This window comes from Thalia democratica, chromosome 4 (assembly GCF_965202585.1).
Source record: "Thalia democratica chromosome 4, ktThaDemo2.hap1.1, whole genome shotgun sequence".
In the NCBI taxonomy this organism is placed as follows: Eukaryota; Metazoa; Chordata; class Thaliacea; order Salpida; family Salpidae; genus Thalia; species Thalia democratica.
In genome coordinates, this window is record NC_139168.1 from 20,408,630 (window position 1) to 20,424,118 (window position 15,489).

At 25.2% G+C, this 15,489-nt stretch overlaps 1 protein-coding gene across 1 annotated transcript in view; it reads right to left on the reverse strand.

Moving 5' to 3' along the window:
• Positions 1-10,121: 10,121 nt before the first annotated feature.
• LOC145832923 (uncharacterized) overlaps positions 10,122-15,489 on the reverse strand; it is a 30,801-nt gene continuing 25,433 nt past the window's right edge. Inside the window, exons 25-32 of the mRNA XM_082940124.1 lie at positions 14,846-14,982; positions 14,445-14,539; positions 13,803-13,936; positions 13,305-13,470; positions 13,014-13,082; positions 12,629-12,749; positions 11,888-12,032; positions 10,122-10,710 (exon numbers count right to left, since the gene is read on the reverse strand). Coding sequence (XP_082796250.1) covers positions 10,529-10,710; positions 11,888-12,032; positions 12,629-12,749; positions 13,014-13,082; positions 13,305-13,470; positions 13,803-13,936; positions 14,445-14,539; positions 14,846-14,982 — 1,049 coding nt within the window. The 3' untranslated portion in view covers positions 10,122-10,528. The remainder of the gene's footprint in view (positions 10,711-11,887; positions 12,033-12,628; positions 12,750-13,013; positions 13,083-13,304; positions 13,471-13,802; positions 13,937-14,444; positions 14,540-14,845; positions 14,983-15,489) is intronic.

A 15,489-nucleotide genomic window follows, 5' to 3' on the forward strand; every position in this document is an offset into this window, starting at 1 on the left:
TTTCTTACATATTCCTCATTTATATTTTTAGTAAATTAGTTTTCGTATTTTTATACTAAAATTTATGTTCTGTTTTTAAAAATTACTAATAAAAGAAACGTCAATAAATTGTTTACTAAACGACAAATAAAAGCGCTCAAAATATTTGGTCCTAAGTCCTTTTGCACGAACATACCTTAAAGTTATCGAGTCGCACACCAAAAATATCTTTTAACGTCTTTTCCACGTCGAAAACAATAATGTTTAAAATATAATTAATAGGTGATAGTTTTTCCAAATTTAACAAAGGATTTTTATTTTATTATCACGTAGCAATTTTATATTATTCTTTATCTATATTTTATTTTTTATAAACACTGTTAGTTGAAATTTTTTATATAATAAAATATTGTATGTAATACTATTTTGAAATTTAAGTAAAGCACAAAACACAAAACCTTTTACATCAAAAAAAAAAGCTCAAAAATTTTAGATTAATATTTTAATTTTCTTTTTGTAACATTTAATTAACATTTTCCATAAATTTACATTATTTGGTATTTAATTTTTGTAATTTTCTTTAGCTTAATAAATGTTATTAAAGATTCTTCTAATTTATAAACTTCTATAGTTTTGATATTTTAATTTACTATGAGTTATCCTTAGTAAATATTTTTATTTAATTATGATTGACTTTAAGAAATATTTAAGAAAATTTATAAACATTTTAAATACTTGTAAAGCTACTATGAATTTTTTTTTTAATGCTGTTTAATTATATTGTTTAACTTATTTTTTAAATTATTTTATTAAATAAATTAAAATTTCTTTCTTTATAAATACTTACTCTTTTTTATACCAATAGTTGTTTAAACATATAACTTTATTCAATATTACAAAATTCTATTAGAAATTAATTCTTATTTCGAAAAAAAAATGAACTCGGGTTGATTTTGATCGGGTGGATTTTGAACCGGGTGGATTTTGAACCGGGTGGAATTTGATCGGGTGGATTTTGACTCGGGTTGATTTTGATCGGGTTGATTTTAATCGGGTTGATTTTGAACCGGGTTGATTTTGATCGGGTGGATTTTGAACCGGGTTGATTTTGAACGGGTGGATTTTGACTCGGGTGGATTTTGACTCGGGTTGATTTTGATCGGGTTGATTTTAATCGGGTGGATTTTGAACCGGGTTGATTTTGATCGGGTGGATTTTGAACCGGGTTGATTTTGAACGGGTGGATTTTGACTCGGGTGGATTTTGACTCGGATGGATTTTGATCGGGTGGATTTTGACCCGGGTGGATTTTGATCGGGTGGATTTTGAACCGGGTAGATTTTGATCGGGTGGATTTTGACCCGGGTGGATTTTGATCGGGTGGATTTTGACTCGGGTGGATTTTGATCGGGTGGATTTTGATCGGGTGGATTTTGATCGGGTGGATTTTGATCGCGGGTGGATTTTGATTGCGGGTGGATTTTGAACGTGTCCCGAATCAACTGTAAAGTAGTGTTTGATTCATTAATTACACGAAAATGGAATGATAGGTTTATATATAATATAATTATTATTTAAAAGTTTAAGAGAATGTTTAAATATTTTTAAGGCTACAATAGTGTCTCTTTCTCACAAAGAATTCGAATGTAAATGCAAAGAGATATTTGAAAAAGACCAGTTTGAAAATAATGCTATTTACAGGCGTATCTTAGTTGATCAATTGAAGCTAAACATTCTTCCCAAAGGTTATTAAATGTTTTTATTATGAAAAATAAGTTTAAAATGTGCAAATGTTTTAATAAGGTAAACAACTGGCTTTCTTTTATATAACTTTTATTACATTTTAGAAAAGGCAGAAATACTTTGTGAAAAAATTGTTAAGATGATCCACATAGCGAACAAAAACTATTCAGGTATTATAAAATATTAAAGTTATTCTTAGTAATAGGGTTGATCACGCCAATTCGATCATCAGACCACAAGTTTCGGTAGACTGAGACCGGTTTCGTCCTTATTAGGACTCATCAGTCAGTCACAACCGAAAAACTTGTAGTCGTCAATCTACAAACGGTTTATCATGCTTTCACATGAATCACCCATTTGCTAGCAATGATCAGTGACGTCAGCATTGTCATTTGCCGTGCAACGTTTAAAACATTGTCCACTAAGCAAGACATCTGGCACGCTCGTTTTAGTTAGCTCGTTATAAACTTGAGCTTGTCTCACGGCAAACGAAAGTCCAGGCTTCTGCTCTGCTGACTTTCGTCGATGTTTTTTGTTGAAGTTATTATTAGTTTAAGTTTAAGGCTATATTTTGTTTTAAGTACTATCTAAAACCTAAAACTTTTTATTTATTTAATTAAAAACGAAACTTTTTAGTTTTTTAATTAAAAAAGGTATTTTTTCTAGTTTGTATCTAAAATAATTTTTTTTTTTTTTATTTTTTACTAAAGTTTAAAAATTAAAGGTATGAAGTAGAATCAAACTACGTTAACTTTATTTTCCTTTTAAAAAACTTTAAAAAAATATTATGTTTTTTAGTTCTAGAACCAAAATTATTTACTTACTTAAAACCTAAAATTCTACTCACAGTATTGTTTTTTTAGTTAACTAACAAATTTGTTTACGTATATAACTTCACTAAAATAACTAATATTGCAGCAGAAGTTTTACAAACAATGAAGCTTATGCTGAGACTAAAAGAAAATGAATCACTGAAAACTAAGATTAAGAACAAACGAAAGAATTACTACTTGCTACCTGAAAACAATGATGACCTTGATATAATTTCACAATTTTTAGCAAGTTTTGATGTAAAACCTCACGCGTTTGAAATAATATTACCTGAAAACACACAAGAGTCGAAGCTTTTAACTTTAACTGAAAATATTGGAAAGCCAAGTCACAAGGTATCTTTTTTTTTTTTCAAATAAATTTTGAACAATGAAGTTCGTTACTTCTGTTAAACGTATCAATAACCTTTACTAAGCAAAAACAAAGTCTAAAATATTGTTCTTGAAAAAGGTACTTTTTAGAAATTTTCAAGAATCTAGTTTTTTTTTTTGTTTTAAATAATTAGAATAAGTTAAAATAACATTTTTATACATAAAACATTAAAGTTACTTATAAAAATTGTTGTATTTAGTCGATTCCAAGCAAAAGTTTTATACTATTAAACGATTGCAGATCAATTTTTTGACTATTAAAAATATTGAAACTAAAAATAAAGATGCTTTTTCAAAAGAATTTCCGAAATCAACACAAGAAATAGTTAAACTATATTTTAAAAATGCATTTACTTCTGATGAGCTTCATTCAATGAAAACCAGTTTAATTGATTCATTAAACTGCAGTCAAATTGTTAGTCTCAAAATTTTTTGAAATTTTTGTTTTATAATGAGATTTATTTAAAATAGTAAATATATTCTTATATATCAGATATCATATATAGTATTGATAACAGAGTTTTGAGGTTTTGATAAAAGTGTTTGTACTTGATTTTTATTTTTTGATTTAAGTAAATTTTTTGTGTGAAAAAATATTGATAATAATCAGATTCTAACTTAAACATGATAAATATAATCTATATTAAACAACATTTCTTTTTATCACAAAAAGGTTTTTTTTTAACGGTATATAAACAAGTATTAAAACTTATTTTTTGCATTTATTTTATATAACATTTATTTTTGGTATGTCGAGGTTAATGGACTTTGTATAAACTAATTAGAGCCTTAAACACTGAAATTATATTTTACTATTAATTTTATCTTTTAAATCGATTTGAATATAACTTATATTAAAATAAAGGAAGCGAAATATTTCGAAATATTAGTATTGTAGTTGTTTATTAACTCACTTAAACATATTAAACAACCGTTCAAACAAATTTAAAAGAAATAACAAATCTGTTTATTAAACAATTACTAAAATTATAAAAAGTTTTTATATGTTTGTAAAATATATTATATTAAGTACAGGTTGTACAATTTGACACTTTTAATAAGAAACACAGTTTTTTTATTTTATAAAATAACTTTTTCAAGACATAATTGTTTTGAACACTTTAAAATTGAAAATTAATGTATTATAGCTTTTTATAAACAAGTTATTAACGTATTTAACTAGCAAATTAGATTATCTAAGTAGTGCTCGTTCAAATAGAAAAATTAAAAGCGTGTTTGAGAAAAATGAAAATAAAAACTTTATAGTACTATCCTCATATTCATGCAATTACAAATAGAAGACTGTACTTATTACGAAAAAAAAATATTTCTGGATCAAGATATTATAAAATCAGTTAGTTAGTTTTATTGCTATATATAAAATATCCTGGCAAAAACAAATAACTACATAAAATTTTTTTTTATTATTACTCTGTATAAATGTTTATACTATTTCATTAACTTTTTAGTCATATGCACATTTTAATTTTAAATTATATTTATAAAACTTAAGTACACTTTTAACCTTAATTGATGTTGCTTTTAGGAAAATAAATAAATGTAATAAAAAGTATATGGTGTATGACTCGATAACCGAAAGGTTCCTTTGTACACCAGGTCCTTTAACCAAACATTTTGAGCGCTTTTTTTATCGTTCAATAAACAGTACATTCATGTAAAATATCATATAGTTTTAAAATAAGGAAATTTTTTACTTAAAAAACAATGTACACATATAACCACATTGAACTTATGTAATTAAACTTGATTTGTCTTAAAAGATTTTGGTGCAACATACAATAAAGTTGATATACGAAACTTGAAGTCAGAAGAACTCACAGAAGTTGTTGAAAATATTTCAATACTTGTAGGTCTTGAAATAAAGATTGCAACGAAAGAAGAAGCTGTTAACATGGATAAAATAATTCGAAAGTTTATTAAAAAAACTAGAATTTATGAGCTAACAATATTTTTTGGCAATGAAACTTTTGACGACCCATCCACTTACTATCTGTTCACAACCATTACACGTAAAACATTTCAGGTATAAGTTTTTGATATTAATTTTTAAATTAAACAGTAAGCCTCATTGCTTTAATACACAAATAAGGATTAACAAGTTTATAAAAATACCGCATTTTCTATCTAACAATATGTATAACTTTTTAGTTTAAAACTATCTATTTTTAAAGTTAAATATGAGTTACTTACTATCATTTCACACTATTTATATTCAATATATTTCATAATATTTATTTTACCTACTACACACAAATAACAACTATTTCACATTAATAACAGATAAGTCTTCTCTATTTGTATAATGTTAATTTTAATGAGACGTTTTACGATGGAATGGAACAAGTTACGAATAATGTTACAAATGGAATCAGAATTTACACGGAAGACAACTTTACTAGCGAACAAAAAGAAGTAATAATAAGAAAACTGAAAAACTTAAATAAAAATAACGTTAGTTTATGATTTAATTTATAAACTTCTGAAATTTAACTAGTTTACTTTACGAATGTTGTTAATTTGAAAACAATTGTGTTTAGAGGTTTTCTAAGTTTAAAACTATTACTTTTAAAGATATTTTTTTAATAACTGTGTTTAGTTGTTTATATGTTTTGAATTCATACAAGTGGAAGTGTTACATGAAATTTAAAAATAATAGTTTTTAAAATAGTAGATTTCAAACTAATTAATTTTTATTTAGAAAGTTTATCTTTAAATTAGTAGTTTATTAATAATAAGTATTATTTAAACATATGACTTGCAAAAACAGTTGAAAATTGTTTAAAATGCTTTTAACAACAAACTTAAAACTTTATAAAATCCTAATTCTAATTTATGAAGAACTCTAAATGTAAAGATTAAACTATCTAAATTCTGATTAAAGTTTGTAATAAAAGCTTAAATACAATTAATATTGTAAACGAATATCTTTATGTTTTTACTTTTAAAATTAATAGTAATCATTACTTTCTTAGACATGCTGGTTATCTGTTCACTTTCAAAATGAAGAAACGAATATTTGGTGATGGAATAAGAAAAATTTATAAAATATGAAGAATGGGTTAATACTTAGATGTAAACAATATTTTAAGCTGTGTTTGTAATTTATTTTTACGAATTTATTTCAAATATTTATAATTTTTTTTTGTTATTTTGTAAAGACCTAAGATTTTGTTTTATAAAACCAAAACTTTATCTATTTTTTTATATAAAGTTGTTTAGCATGTTAATTATTTGTTAAACTGTAAAAAGTCTTAAAGTAGTATTTGTACAGTGAAAACTGTTTTCATACAACAATTGTTTAACTTAAAACTTTCGGCAACATTTATGTTTAAAGCAAGTTTAATTGCCACAACTACGATTATTGTTTTTAAATATTAGAACAGACTTAATAAAAAATTTAAAAGAATTTTACGGATTTTACTAATTTTGTTTTATTTTTATTATAGCTAACGTTTTCTTTAAAGTGCTTAATGAATGTTTGCTTTGAAAGATATTGCGTTAATGTAATCAAAACTATTATTTTTAAATAAATACATAGAACTCTGAATTTTCAATTTTTTACTATTTTGTTTTGAATTTGATCTATTATCAAAATATTTTCAGTAGCGCAAATTTTTAGATTTTTTAATCTTTTCATCGATTTCATTTATCAGTTTACCTTATTCCATTTGAACTTATTTAGAAGATATAAATATTAAATATTTAGACTCTAAAATTCTTACTAAAGGACTTTTTATAAAATTTTACCAAGAAAAAAAATATTGTGTTAGTTTCAAACTAACTATAACAAACATATTATGAAAAACTAATGTTTTTCCATTAGTTCTCGGCCAAACTAAAAAAGTGTTCACTGTGAGTTTTTATTTTGACTTAAGATTTCCACTTTACAAAAGTATAACAGGTTTAAAACATATGTACATTTACTGTTTCAACAATTAGCTAAACAGTCTAGAACTAACTTATCGATTTATTTGTGTGTAATGATAAACTATGTACATTTTTATTTTTTGTAGAAAATAAATACATACTTTTTGTAGTTTTTATGTTTGTATTTTAGTAACAATATCCTTTTTTCTAAGCAATTTTACCTGTTTGGTTATTGACAATTAATACTAATTTATTTAGTCTCAATTTATCTATTTTTTGTTTAAAGCCGTTTAAAACTTAAATGTCTTATTTTACTTTAACTTAAAACTTAATTCCCAATAGTAGTTTACCTGGTCAAAACTTAAAATGTTTAATATTGGTTAATCTTTTAGTATAGTATAAATTTACCTAGTAATTAATCATTCAAAGTCTAGATTTAATTACTACACTAAAAGTTTTCACATAAAAATAAACACAATTCTTTCAAAAGTTTTTAGCTATGAACTAATTTATATAGAAAACTCTGTATTTCATATTATTAAGTTTTATTATTTCAAATTGACTTAAATTAAGTACACATTAATATTTCATTTATTATCATATAATAAACATTTTTATGTATAATATATTAGAATAGTATTTACTATAGATCTAAACATAAGCTTATTGCAAAAAACTAGTAATTCATAAATTTAATAATAAATATTTATCGACGTTGTAATGTTTAAAACTCTGAAAATGTTTTTAAATAGTTAAAATATCAAGGTATGTAAGAGGGGTGACGTGTGGTGACGTCATAGGGGTTCGAAGCAACATGAACTAGTTTAAATGCCATTGTGTTTTACATTTAGTTCTGCATTTTCAGTTAAAATTTCGGAAACACTTAAAACAGAGTGTTTAAGTATGGTACAAATCTATACTTAGTAGTTTATTTTTCTCTACAACCCGTATGGCCTCATCTTGCGTTTCCACTGGTAAGTGCCCACTTTTAGAAATTGTGTGCACACTTTAACGGTATAAAATGATAACAATAAGTTTGTATCGTTTTTTATGCACTTTTGTGCAGTTTTTTCACTTCTCAAGTACTTTAAAATTTTTGGAATAAGTAAACTCTTATTTTCATTCTTTATACTAAGAAAACTGTAATAAACCATTCTAATACTACATACAAGATTGTATTATTTCAATACTACTTGATATCAGTTTATATAAATTGCAAACAAAATAGAAAATTCCGAGTGCAACACTACACAGACTCCAATAACTAAAATTAATTTAGAAAGAATTCAGAAAATATATCTCTAAAGTAATGTATATTTATTTAAATTTAAGAGATGCTCGTGTAACCTTATTAGTTACCTATAACGATTTTTTTCTGCAAAATATTAGTATTTCTTGAGATATGGCTAACTAATTCTTTAAATAAAATTATTAAGCAATTTTGAAAGTTAACTATTAACAAACTGTTCTTTCTATTTACTATCATAGTATTATTAATTAGACCTACAAAAGTTTTTTAAATATTCTAAAGTATGTGTTGTGGCCCTTTAAACACTTTTTTAAGGATTTGAATTGTTAGAAATTGAATTGTCAAAGTTTGAATTATAAACTAACCGAAAATTACTTAAAAGGACGTAGTTGTGCAAAGATATACTTCAATTTATATTTTTAGAGCTTAAATGTAATACAAAGTGTTGTTACAAAATATTCTTTATGAACACATATGATTTTAAAATTAACTTTAATTTAAGTCATATGAATTGTATGAAAAAATAAAACATGTAAACTTAACATGCATAATGATAAAACTGTGTAAAGTTTTTAATATTTCGAACTTAAAATGTTGTGTATAAGATTTTTTATGAAATAAGGGTAAGCTTTCAAATAAGTTGTTAAAACACTATTATGAATTCATATGATTATGTATAGTTTATTGAAAGTTTTGGAATAGCAGGAATGTACAAAATTTTTACAAAATACGACTTTTGGTTCTAATTACATTTTTCAATTAATTTTTATTAAAACTTATATTTTATTTCTTTGTGCATACCATAAAAATAACGCTATAAAAAACTTATAACTTCAATTTATTTAGCTACATAGTAAACGAATTATTTCCTAGTTTTCTTTAAAATGATTGAATTATAAAATTGGCGTGTAAATATACTGTTGCAGGCTAAATTAAGCGACTGTATGGGCTTCGTGGAAAGACTTATTATCATAATGTATGTACTTTGAATCAAATTTAAAAGTCACTTTTAAGCGATACTTTATGTTTGTACTAAAAAATTAATATCGAAGTTCATAGTCAAAAACTATTTCATGGTATTCTACTACGAAACATATAGTTTAGAAATTTAAAAAAATAAATTTCAACTTTACAACTAACTTGTTTATAATATATCTTAGCATTGAAATAAATAATTTTACTGCATTAACAGAAGCCATTGATGAAACCACTTTTCATGTAAGATAATCAACCAGACGGTCAAATTTCCTCAAACTAGATCAGCAATTATGTTTGTTATATTTGTTTATTATTTAAGTATATTTATTTCATTATGTGTAAAACTAACTGTTTATTCTATTGTAGTATTTTAAACTCTGTTATAACAATTTTATAATATGCCTGTTTATAAAATAATTTAAGTATATTGTGCGGCTTAGATAAATTATTTAGCATTAACTTCTTAGTGTCCAAAAATTGTTATATGAGAGATTATTATAATATCAGGTTTTAGTTAAGATTTCGATGGGTAACGTACGGTCCAGATCCAGTCAAATTTCGGCACGATAAATAACTTAAAATCTACTTGTGCAAAACAAATAAAATTTAGTTTTTTGATACTTATTATTTTGAATACGCTTTCAATTTAGGTCTTAGCTAAACTAACTTAAGGTCTTTTTTGTCTTAGCACTGTTTTAGTTTTTAAAATTAAATCTAGATATGGTGTTTCAAATTTATAATTATTCTCATAGTAACCTTGTTTAAAAAAAATTATATCGTACCCAAAACTTCATTACAAATTTACGTACACTAAACTCAAAAGTTTAATCAAGTATAAGTCGTTTTATTAATAATAAGCTTGTATAAAAACAGTAACTTTGTTATAATTTAGAATGAAAGCTGTTTTAAAACGACTTATATATTCATAAAACTTCAAAATTGCACCTGCTTTAGTCCTATTTATTGTAAAAATATCTTAGTCACTTTACGTACCATACATAAAGATACATATAAGCTTAAACATTTTTATTTGTAATAAATTTTACGCAGTGAAGAAATGTTTATTGGGTTTTTTTTTTAGTAAATTTAAACATTATTATGAAAACTATAGAAAAAAAGTACTTATCTAAAGTTTAGAATGATAAAATTTTTTATAGTATTTATAAACCACTGTTGTTTATAATTAAAGTTTTAAAACATTTTCTAATATGTACTTTTAATTTTAAAATGTTTATACAAAAACGCTAACAATGTCACTTTATTTAGCTCAAAAAGAAACCTAAAACATCAAAATTCTTAAAAAAACAAAAACAAACATAAAAGTATTTAGCAACAACAAACATTAAGCTCAAAATACAATGCTTCAAAAAAATTAAAAAAAGCTTAAACTTAAGTTTTTTAAATTATAGAGGGTTCAGTTTCGCTGTTGAACAATTACAACAAAACTTTCCATAAATATTAAAGTTGTAAAACAGCAGAACTCAATGCTCTAAAGTTCATCTTTCACTTGGTCTTCACTTTCACTTTTGTTTTTATTCTTAATTTTGTCATCAATGAAGTTAATTACACTTTCACTGCTTGTGAAATCATTTACTGAGGGGTCGACAAGTTTTCCATTGCTGTAGTATTCATAAGTGGGCCTCTTTTTTATAGAGTGTTGGTAGCATAACACTGTGAAACGATTAAACTGTTTAGAGTTGTACTAATAAACACAATTATGGTTTTTAGCTAAATTCTAGTAAGAATATTCAACATATGAATTTATTATAGTAGCTTAATCAACTTTTGTTTCTAGCTTATATAACGAGTATAACTCTTTCAACTAGTTCAAGGTTTCCTAAAATGGTTTAAGTTGCCCGTTTGGAGGCTTTAATAGAAATAAGGGAGGCCATGAGCAGCAAAGAGGCCAAAGGGGAGGGGGATAAGATCATGGTTTGAAACTTACACTAGATATTCAAGAGTTGGAGATGAAAAGCAAAAATAGGTCTTTAGCGTTATTCATAGTAGTTTTTCGAAAAGTTTTGTTGGAGGGGCCATAGCTTTTTTTATTTTTTTAAAGGTAGCTTTTTTAAAAAGTTTGGGAAACCCTGCTCTAGTTAAAATGGATAAGCAAGAAATTTTTCAGAATAAAAACTTTGAAAAAACATTAGTGAATGTTTTTAAGTCTTAGTTGACAAAACTTAAACAGTGTTGAAATTTGTTGTAATAAGTTTTGTACAATACTGTTTTTTTTTGTATAATTTTGAGTTAATAGACTTATTTTGAAAAGTTTACATGTTTTATAAGGGCTTAAACTTGTGGTGCTTTGATTTGTTTTGCTTTTACTGATGAAATCTATTCTAAGCTTCAAAAACATCAGTAAACTTATTTTTAGTTATATTTCTAATTGAACATTGTAAAAGAAACTAATACAGGTTGTTACTAAAAGCTCAAAATATTAATTACGTAAAATAGTTTATTAACAAAGTCCAAACTCTATATAAAAAAAAGTCTGTTTCTTTCAAAATTTCTACGAAATAAAATAAATATTTATTTTACATCTTCGATGAAAAGTAAATAAAAATAGCAACTTTTTCTATTAAAATTATTTTCTTTGATTTTAACTTTAGAATCTAATGAACTATGTGTCATCTTTTATGTTTAGTTTGTTTTTAAAAGTGAATTTTATTAGCTCATGGTTTAATTTCTAGATACTTTTTATAATAAATGAAATAACATTTAACTCTGATAAAAGTTTCAGCTTTAACTTCTCTAGCACATACCTACAAAACAAAAACGTTCTAAATGGGTCTACGAAATACCAACATAACTAACAACAACGAAAATTCAATGTGACGTCATAACTAACCTCCCTGTTCGGGACTCCGGTAGCAGTCGACAGCTCCGAAACCCACATTTTCGTTTTGGTTGCTAAGCGACGCTTCTCTCATAAATTCGCGGGGTTTCTCGCATTGGGGCGAGTAGAGAGAGTGGAACATCACTATGGCGTGTTCCTGTGAAACGTTTATAATATTTATATAATAAGTTGATAGAACGCTAATTGATTTTTTAATAAATTAGAAACGTTGTTAAAATGATTTTTTTTTTTTTTTAATTTTTTTTTTCCTAAAGTACAATACAAAAGCGTGGTTCTGTTGTTTAAACATTGGTTTATTTTAAACATAAATGTTCTATACGTTACTTATATTGTTTATGTATAGTGTGGTTAATGTGTTTAAAAACTTTTTTTTGAATGTTTAGTTTTTTCGAACAATTTAAAGTTTTTAGGTTACTATTTGAGAGTTTCTTATAGTTTTTATAATAAGTAAAGAGAACAAAATTTTCTAACTGCTTGATTCCTTTTACAACAATTTTAAGTATACAATAAAACCTAAAATATACTTTCAGCTGGTTATAGTTTTTAATACTTTGTTAATAAACTTAGAATTGTTAGTGAAATATTTGATTCAAAACGAATTCAAGACGCTATGGATATATCGACTAGCTTAAACTTAAGTCTACAAAAAGTTTTGAAGTTTACTAACATAACAAATAACAAACTGTTTATTTGTAGCGTTAACTTATTCATAAATAACAAATTATTACTAACATGTTTATTGATAAACTGATCGAATGTAGTGTTGCTGAGGTGCTCAACTTTTCCCGATAGTTCCACATCCTTATCTTGCCATGAGACAGGTTTTATTTTCTTTGCATGTTTTTCAACTGGACTGTAAAATAAATTTTTTTAAATAAACAGCTCAAATTTTAAGCAAAGTATTTATATTCAAAAATTAAGTCGGTTTGATTATATAAAAACATAAAAAGCATAATAGTTTTTAAGTTTTATTTATTTGTATGAATCTAAACTAGTTAGTCTTCATTTAGAAATGTTTAAGAAGTTGATACCATTTTTTTAATATTTTATTTATAGTTATATATCTACTTTATTTGATCATAGTTAAGAGATCAATACAGTAAGTTAATGTTTAAACTTTTCCATAAATTTCAAAAGTTTTTCACTGCTCCAGTAGGTTTGATATCTGAACTTCTTTTCACCGTTTCTGTTTAATATTTGTTAGCTATTTCAATTAAGCATGATAACTCTGTTTTTATAAAGTAAAATTAAAACTAAACTGGCTTTTCATATTTTTTTTTTTCAATTTTTGTTTAAAAAAAGCTTTTTTGATATAAACAACTTATTATAGTATTTTTTAAGTTACTTATGTTTTTTAAGGTCTACTTATTGTTGAAACTAATATAAATTTTTGTTAAGAACGACTAACTCAAAGTATATGAATGAAGGGTAGCTGTCAACGCCCAACTTTTCACCCAGCTTTTTGTTGGTGTCACATCGCAAAACGGCCAGTTTCGTCTTGAGATTTTTCGATTCGGCGACTTTTGCCGCCTTTTCAATTTCGTCTTTGACCGAGGTCAGGCATATTTGACAATCTGGTAAAAATTTTCAAGCTGAATTTCACAGCTGTTTTTGCCAATGATATTTACTAAACTACTAATTATTTTTATCAACAAACGATAAATCCACTTGAATGCGTGTTTTTAAATTAAAATGTTTTACATAACAAAATGAAATGAAACTAACTAACAGAAAAAAGAAGTTGCAATACAATAAAGAGCGAGTATAACATTCTAGTTTCATATAAATGACATCTCTGCTACTAATTGAATTAAATACATAGCACCTCTTAAATGTTTTTTTAACTATTGTTTTAAATAATCGCAATAAAACCAAACAAAAACATTACAAATATCAAGAAACAAACGTTTTATGTAGAAGAATAGCAGTACGTGCTGGTTTACTTTCATGTAATCTTCGAAGTTTTCAGTTTGCAATTTCTTTACATTTTCACTCCAGTTATCTTCCAACGTATCCTCTTCACTCTTTGTTTCTACTGGGCTATTTTTATTGAAAAATAGATTTATTTATTTGACTTGTTGAAACAGATAATGAACATCTTGATGTATATATATAAGTTAGAGGGTTCGTTATTTTATTGAGATTTTTACTTTTTTGACTACTTTAATCAAAAATAACAAACTTTACTACTTGAATATGTTGAATAGTTATTTTATGGAAGTAGTTTGTTTTTTACATACCTTAGTAAGTAAAAAAAAAATTGTAAAAATAATGTTAAAGGTACGAAAAATAACCAGCTCTTAAAGGTGTGATTTTATATTTATTTTAGTATCATATCAGTTTAAATAATATCAACTGTTTAATAAATTAATTTTATAAACTTACTTTTGCCTCTTTTTTAATTTTGAATATAAGTTGAATAAAAGTTTTTCAGAGTTTCAACTGCACTGTATACTTCCAAATAAAATACTCTCAAAAGTTTCGTGTTAATTTGAACATTGAAAAATATCAAATTCTTAAGCACAAAAGTTTGTTTAAACAAACTTACTCATTGAGGAACTCTGCGAAATTTCTTTTACCGATAGGTCCGTTGTATTTGAACTTTGGCTCATCATTTTTAAAGTACCAGAACGTCGGGTAGCCCTATTTTACAAAATTTAAGATAAAAAATATTTGATAATGAATTTTGTTAAAAGTCTTTTGCTGTTTTACCGATTTCAGTAAAGTTCGCTTAATTTTAATTATCTGTTTACAGTAATTTCTAAGAAAATATTTTATGTCTGAGATAAAACAAAAGGTATTTAAAGAAACAAAATTTCAATGAAGTCCAGAAAAGTGAATAGTTTTTGTACAGCAAATAATATTTTTGGCACAGTACTACAAGTCCTATTAAAATACCAATGGTTAGCAACTTAGCTACGTGTTAATGTAACTTTTTTATTTAAAAACCTTAACGTTAAATTTTTTAGTTTGTTCTTTATACTTATCAGCATTCATGATCGCCAATTTAGTGTCAGGAAGTTCCTCTGATACCTCTGAAGAAGTTTCGAAAAATTCAGATTTCGCTGACTTGCAAGCTGGGCACCCTGTAAATAAAGTGTTTAAAGTCGCAACCTAAATGTCTTAGTTCAAGTTACTAGTTTGTTTTTACAAGTTTATTTTTATCTAATTTATATTCTGATCAAAAAAGTATTAATACACTTTTCAACATTGTTATTTCGAGTAAGTAATATTAGAGTTCTTTCAAACTATGGCAAAGACAGTAGTTTATGGAAAACGACAGTAAATAAAGCTTTTAAACAAATATAAAAATTCAAAACGGTTTCAATGACACTAAATTTATTTAAATGTTTTTTCAAATTCTATTTAAACTTATCAACCACATATCTTGAAATGGGACACGTACAAAACCCACCCGCGATCAAAATCCACCCGCGTTCAAAATCCACCCGATCAAAATCCACCCAGTAAAGTTCAAGAACCGCTTACCGATCGAGGGTAAGGGTTAGGGGTAACATTGATAGTGAAAAATAAATTGAAATAAATAAGAATAAATGCAAAAAATATATCGAAATTAAAAAATAAAGAAAACA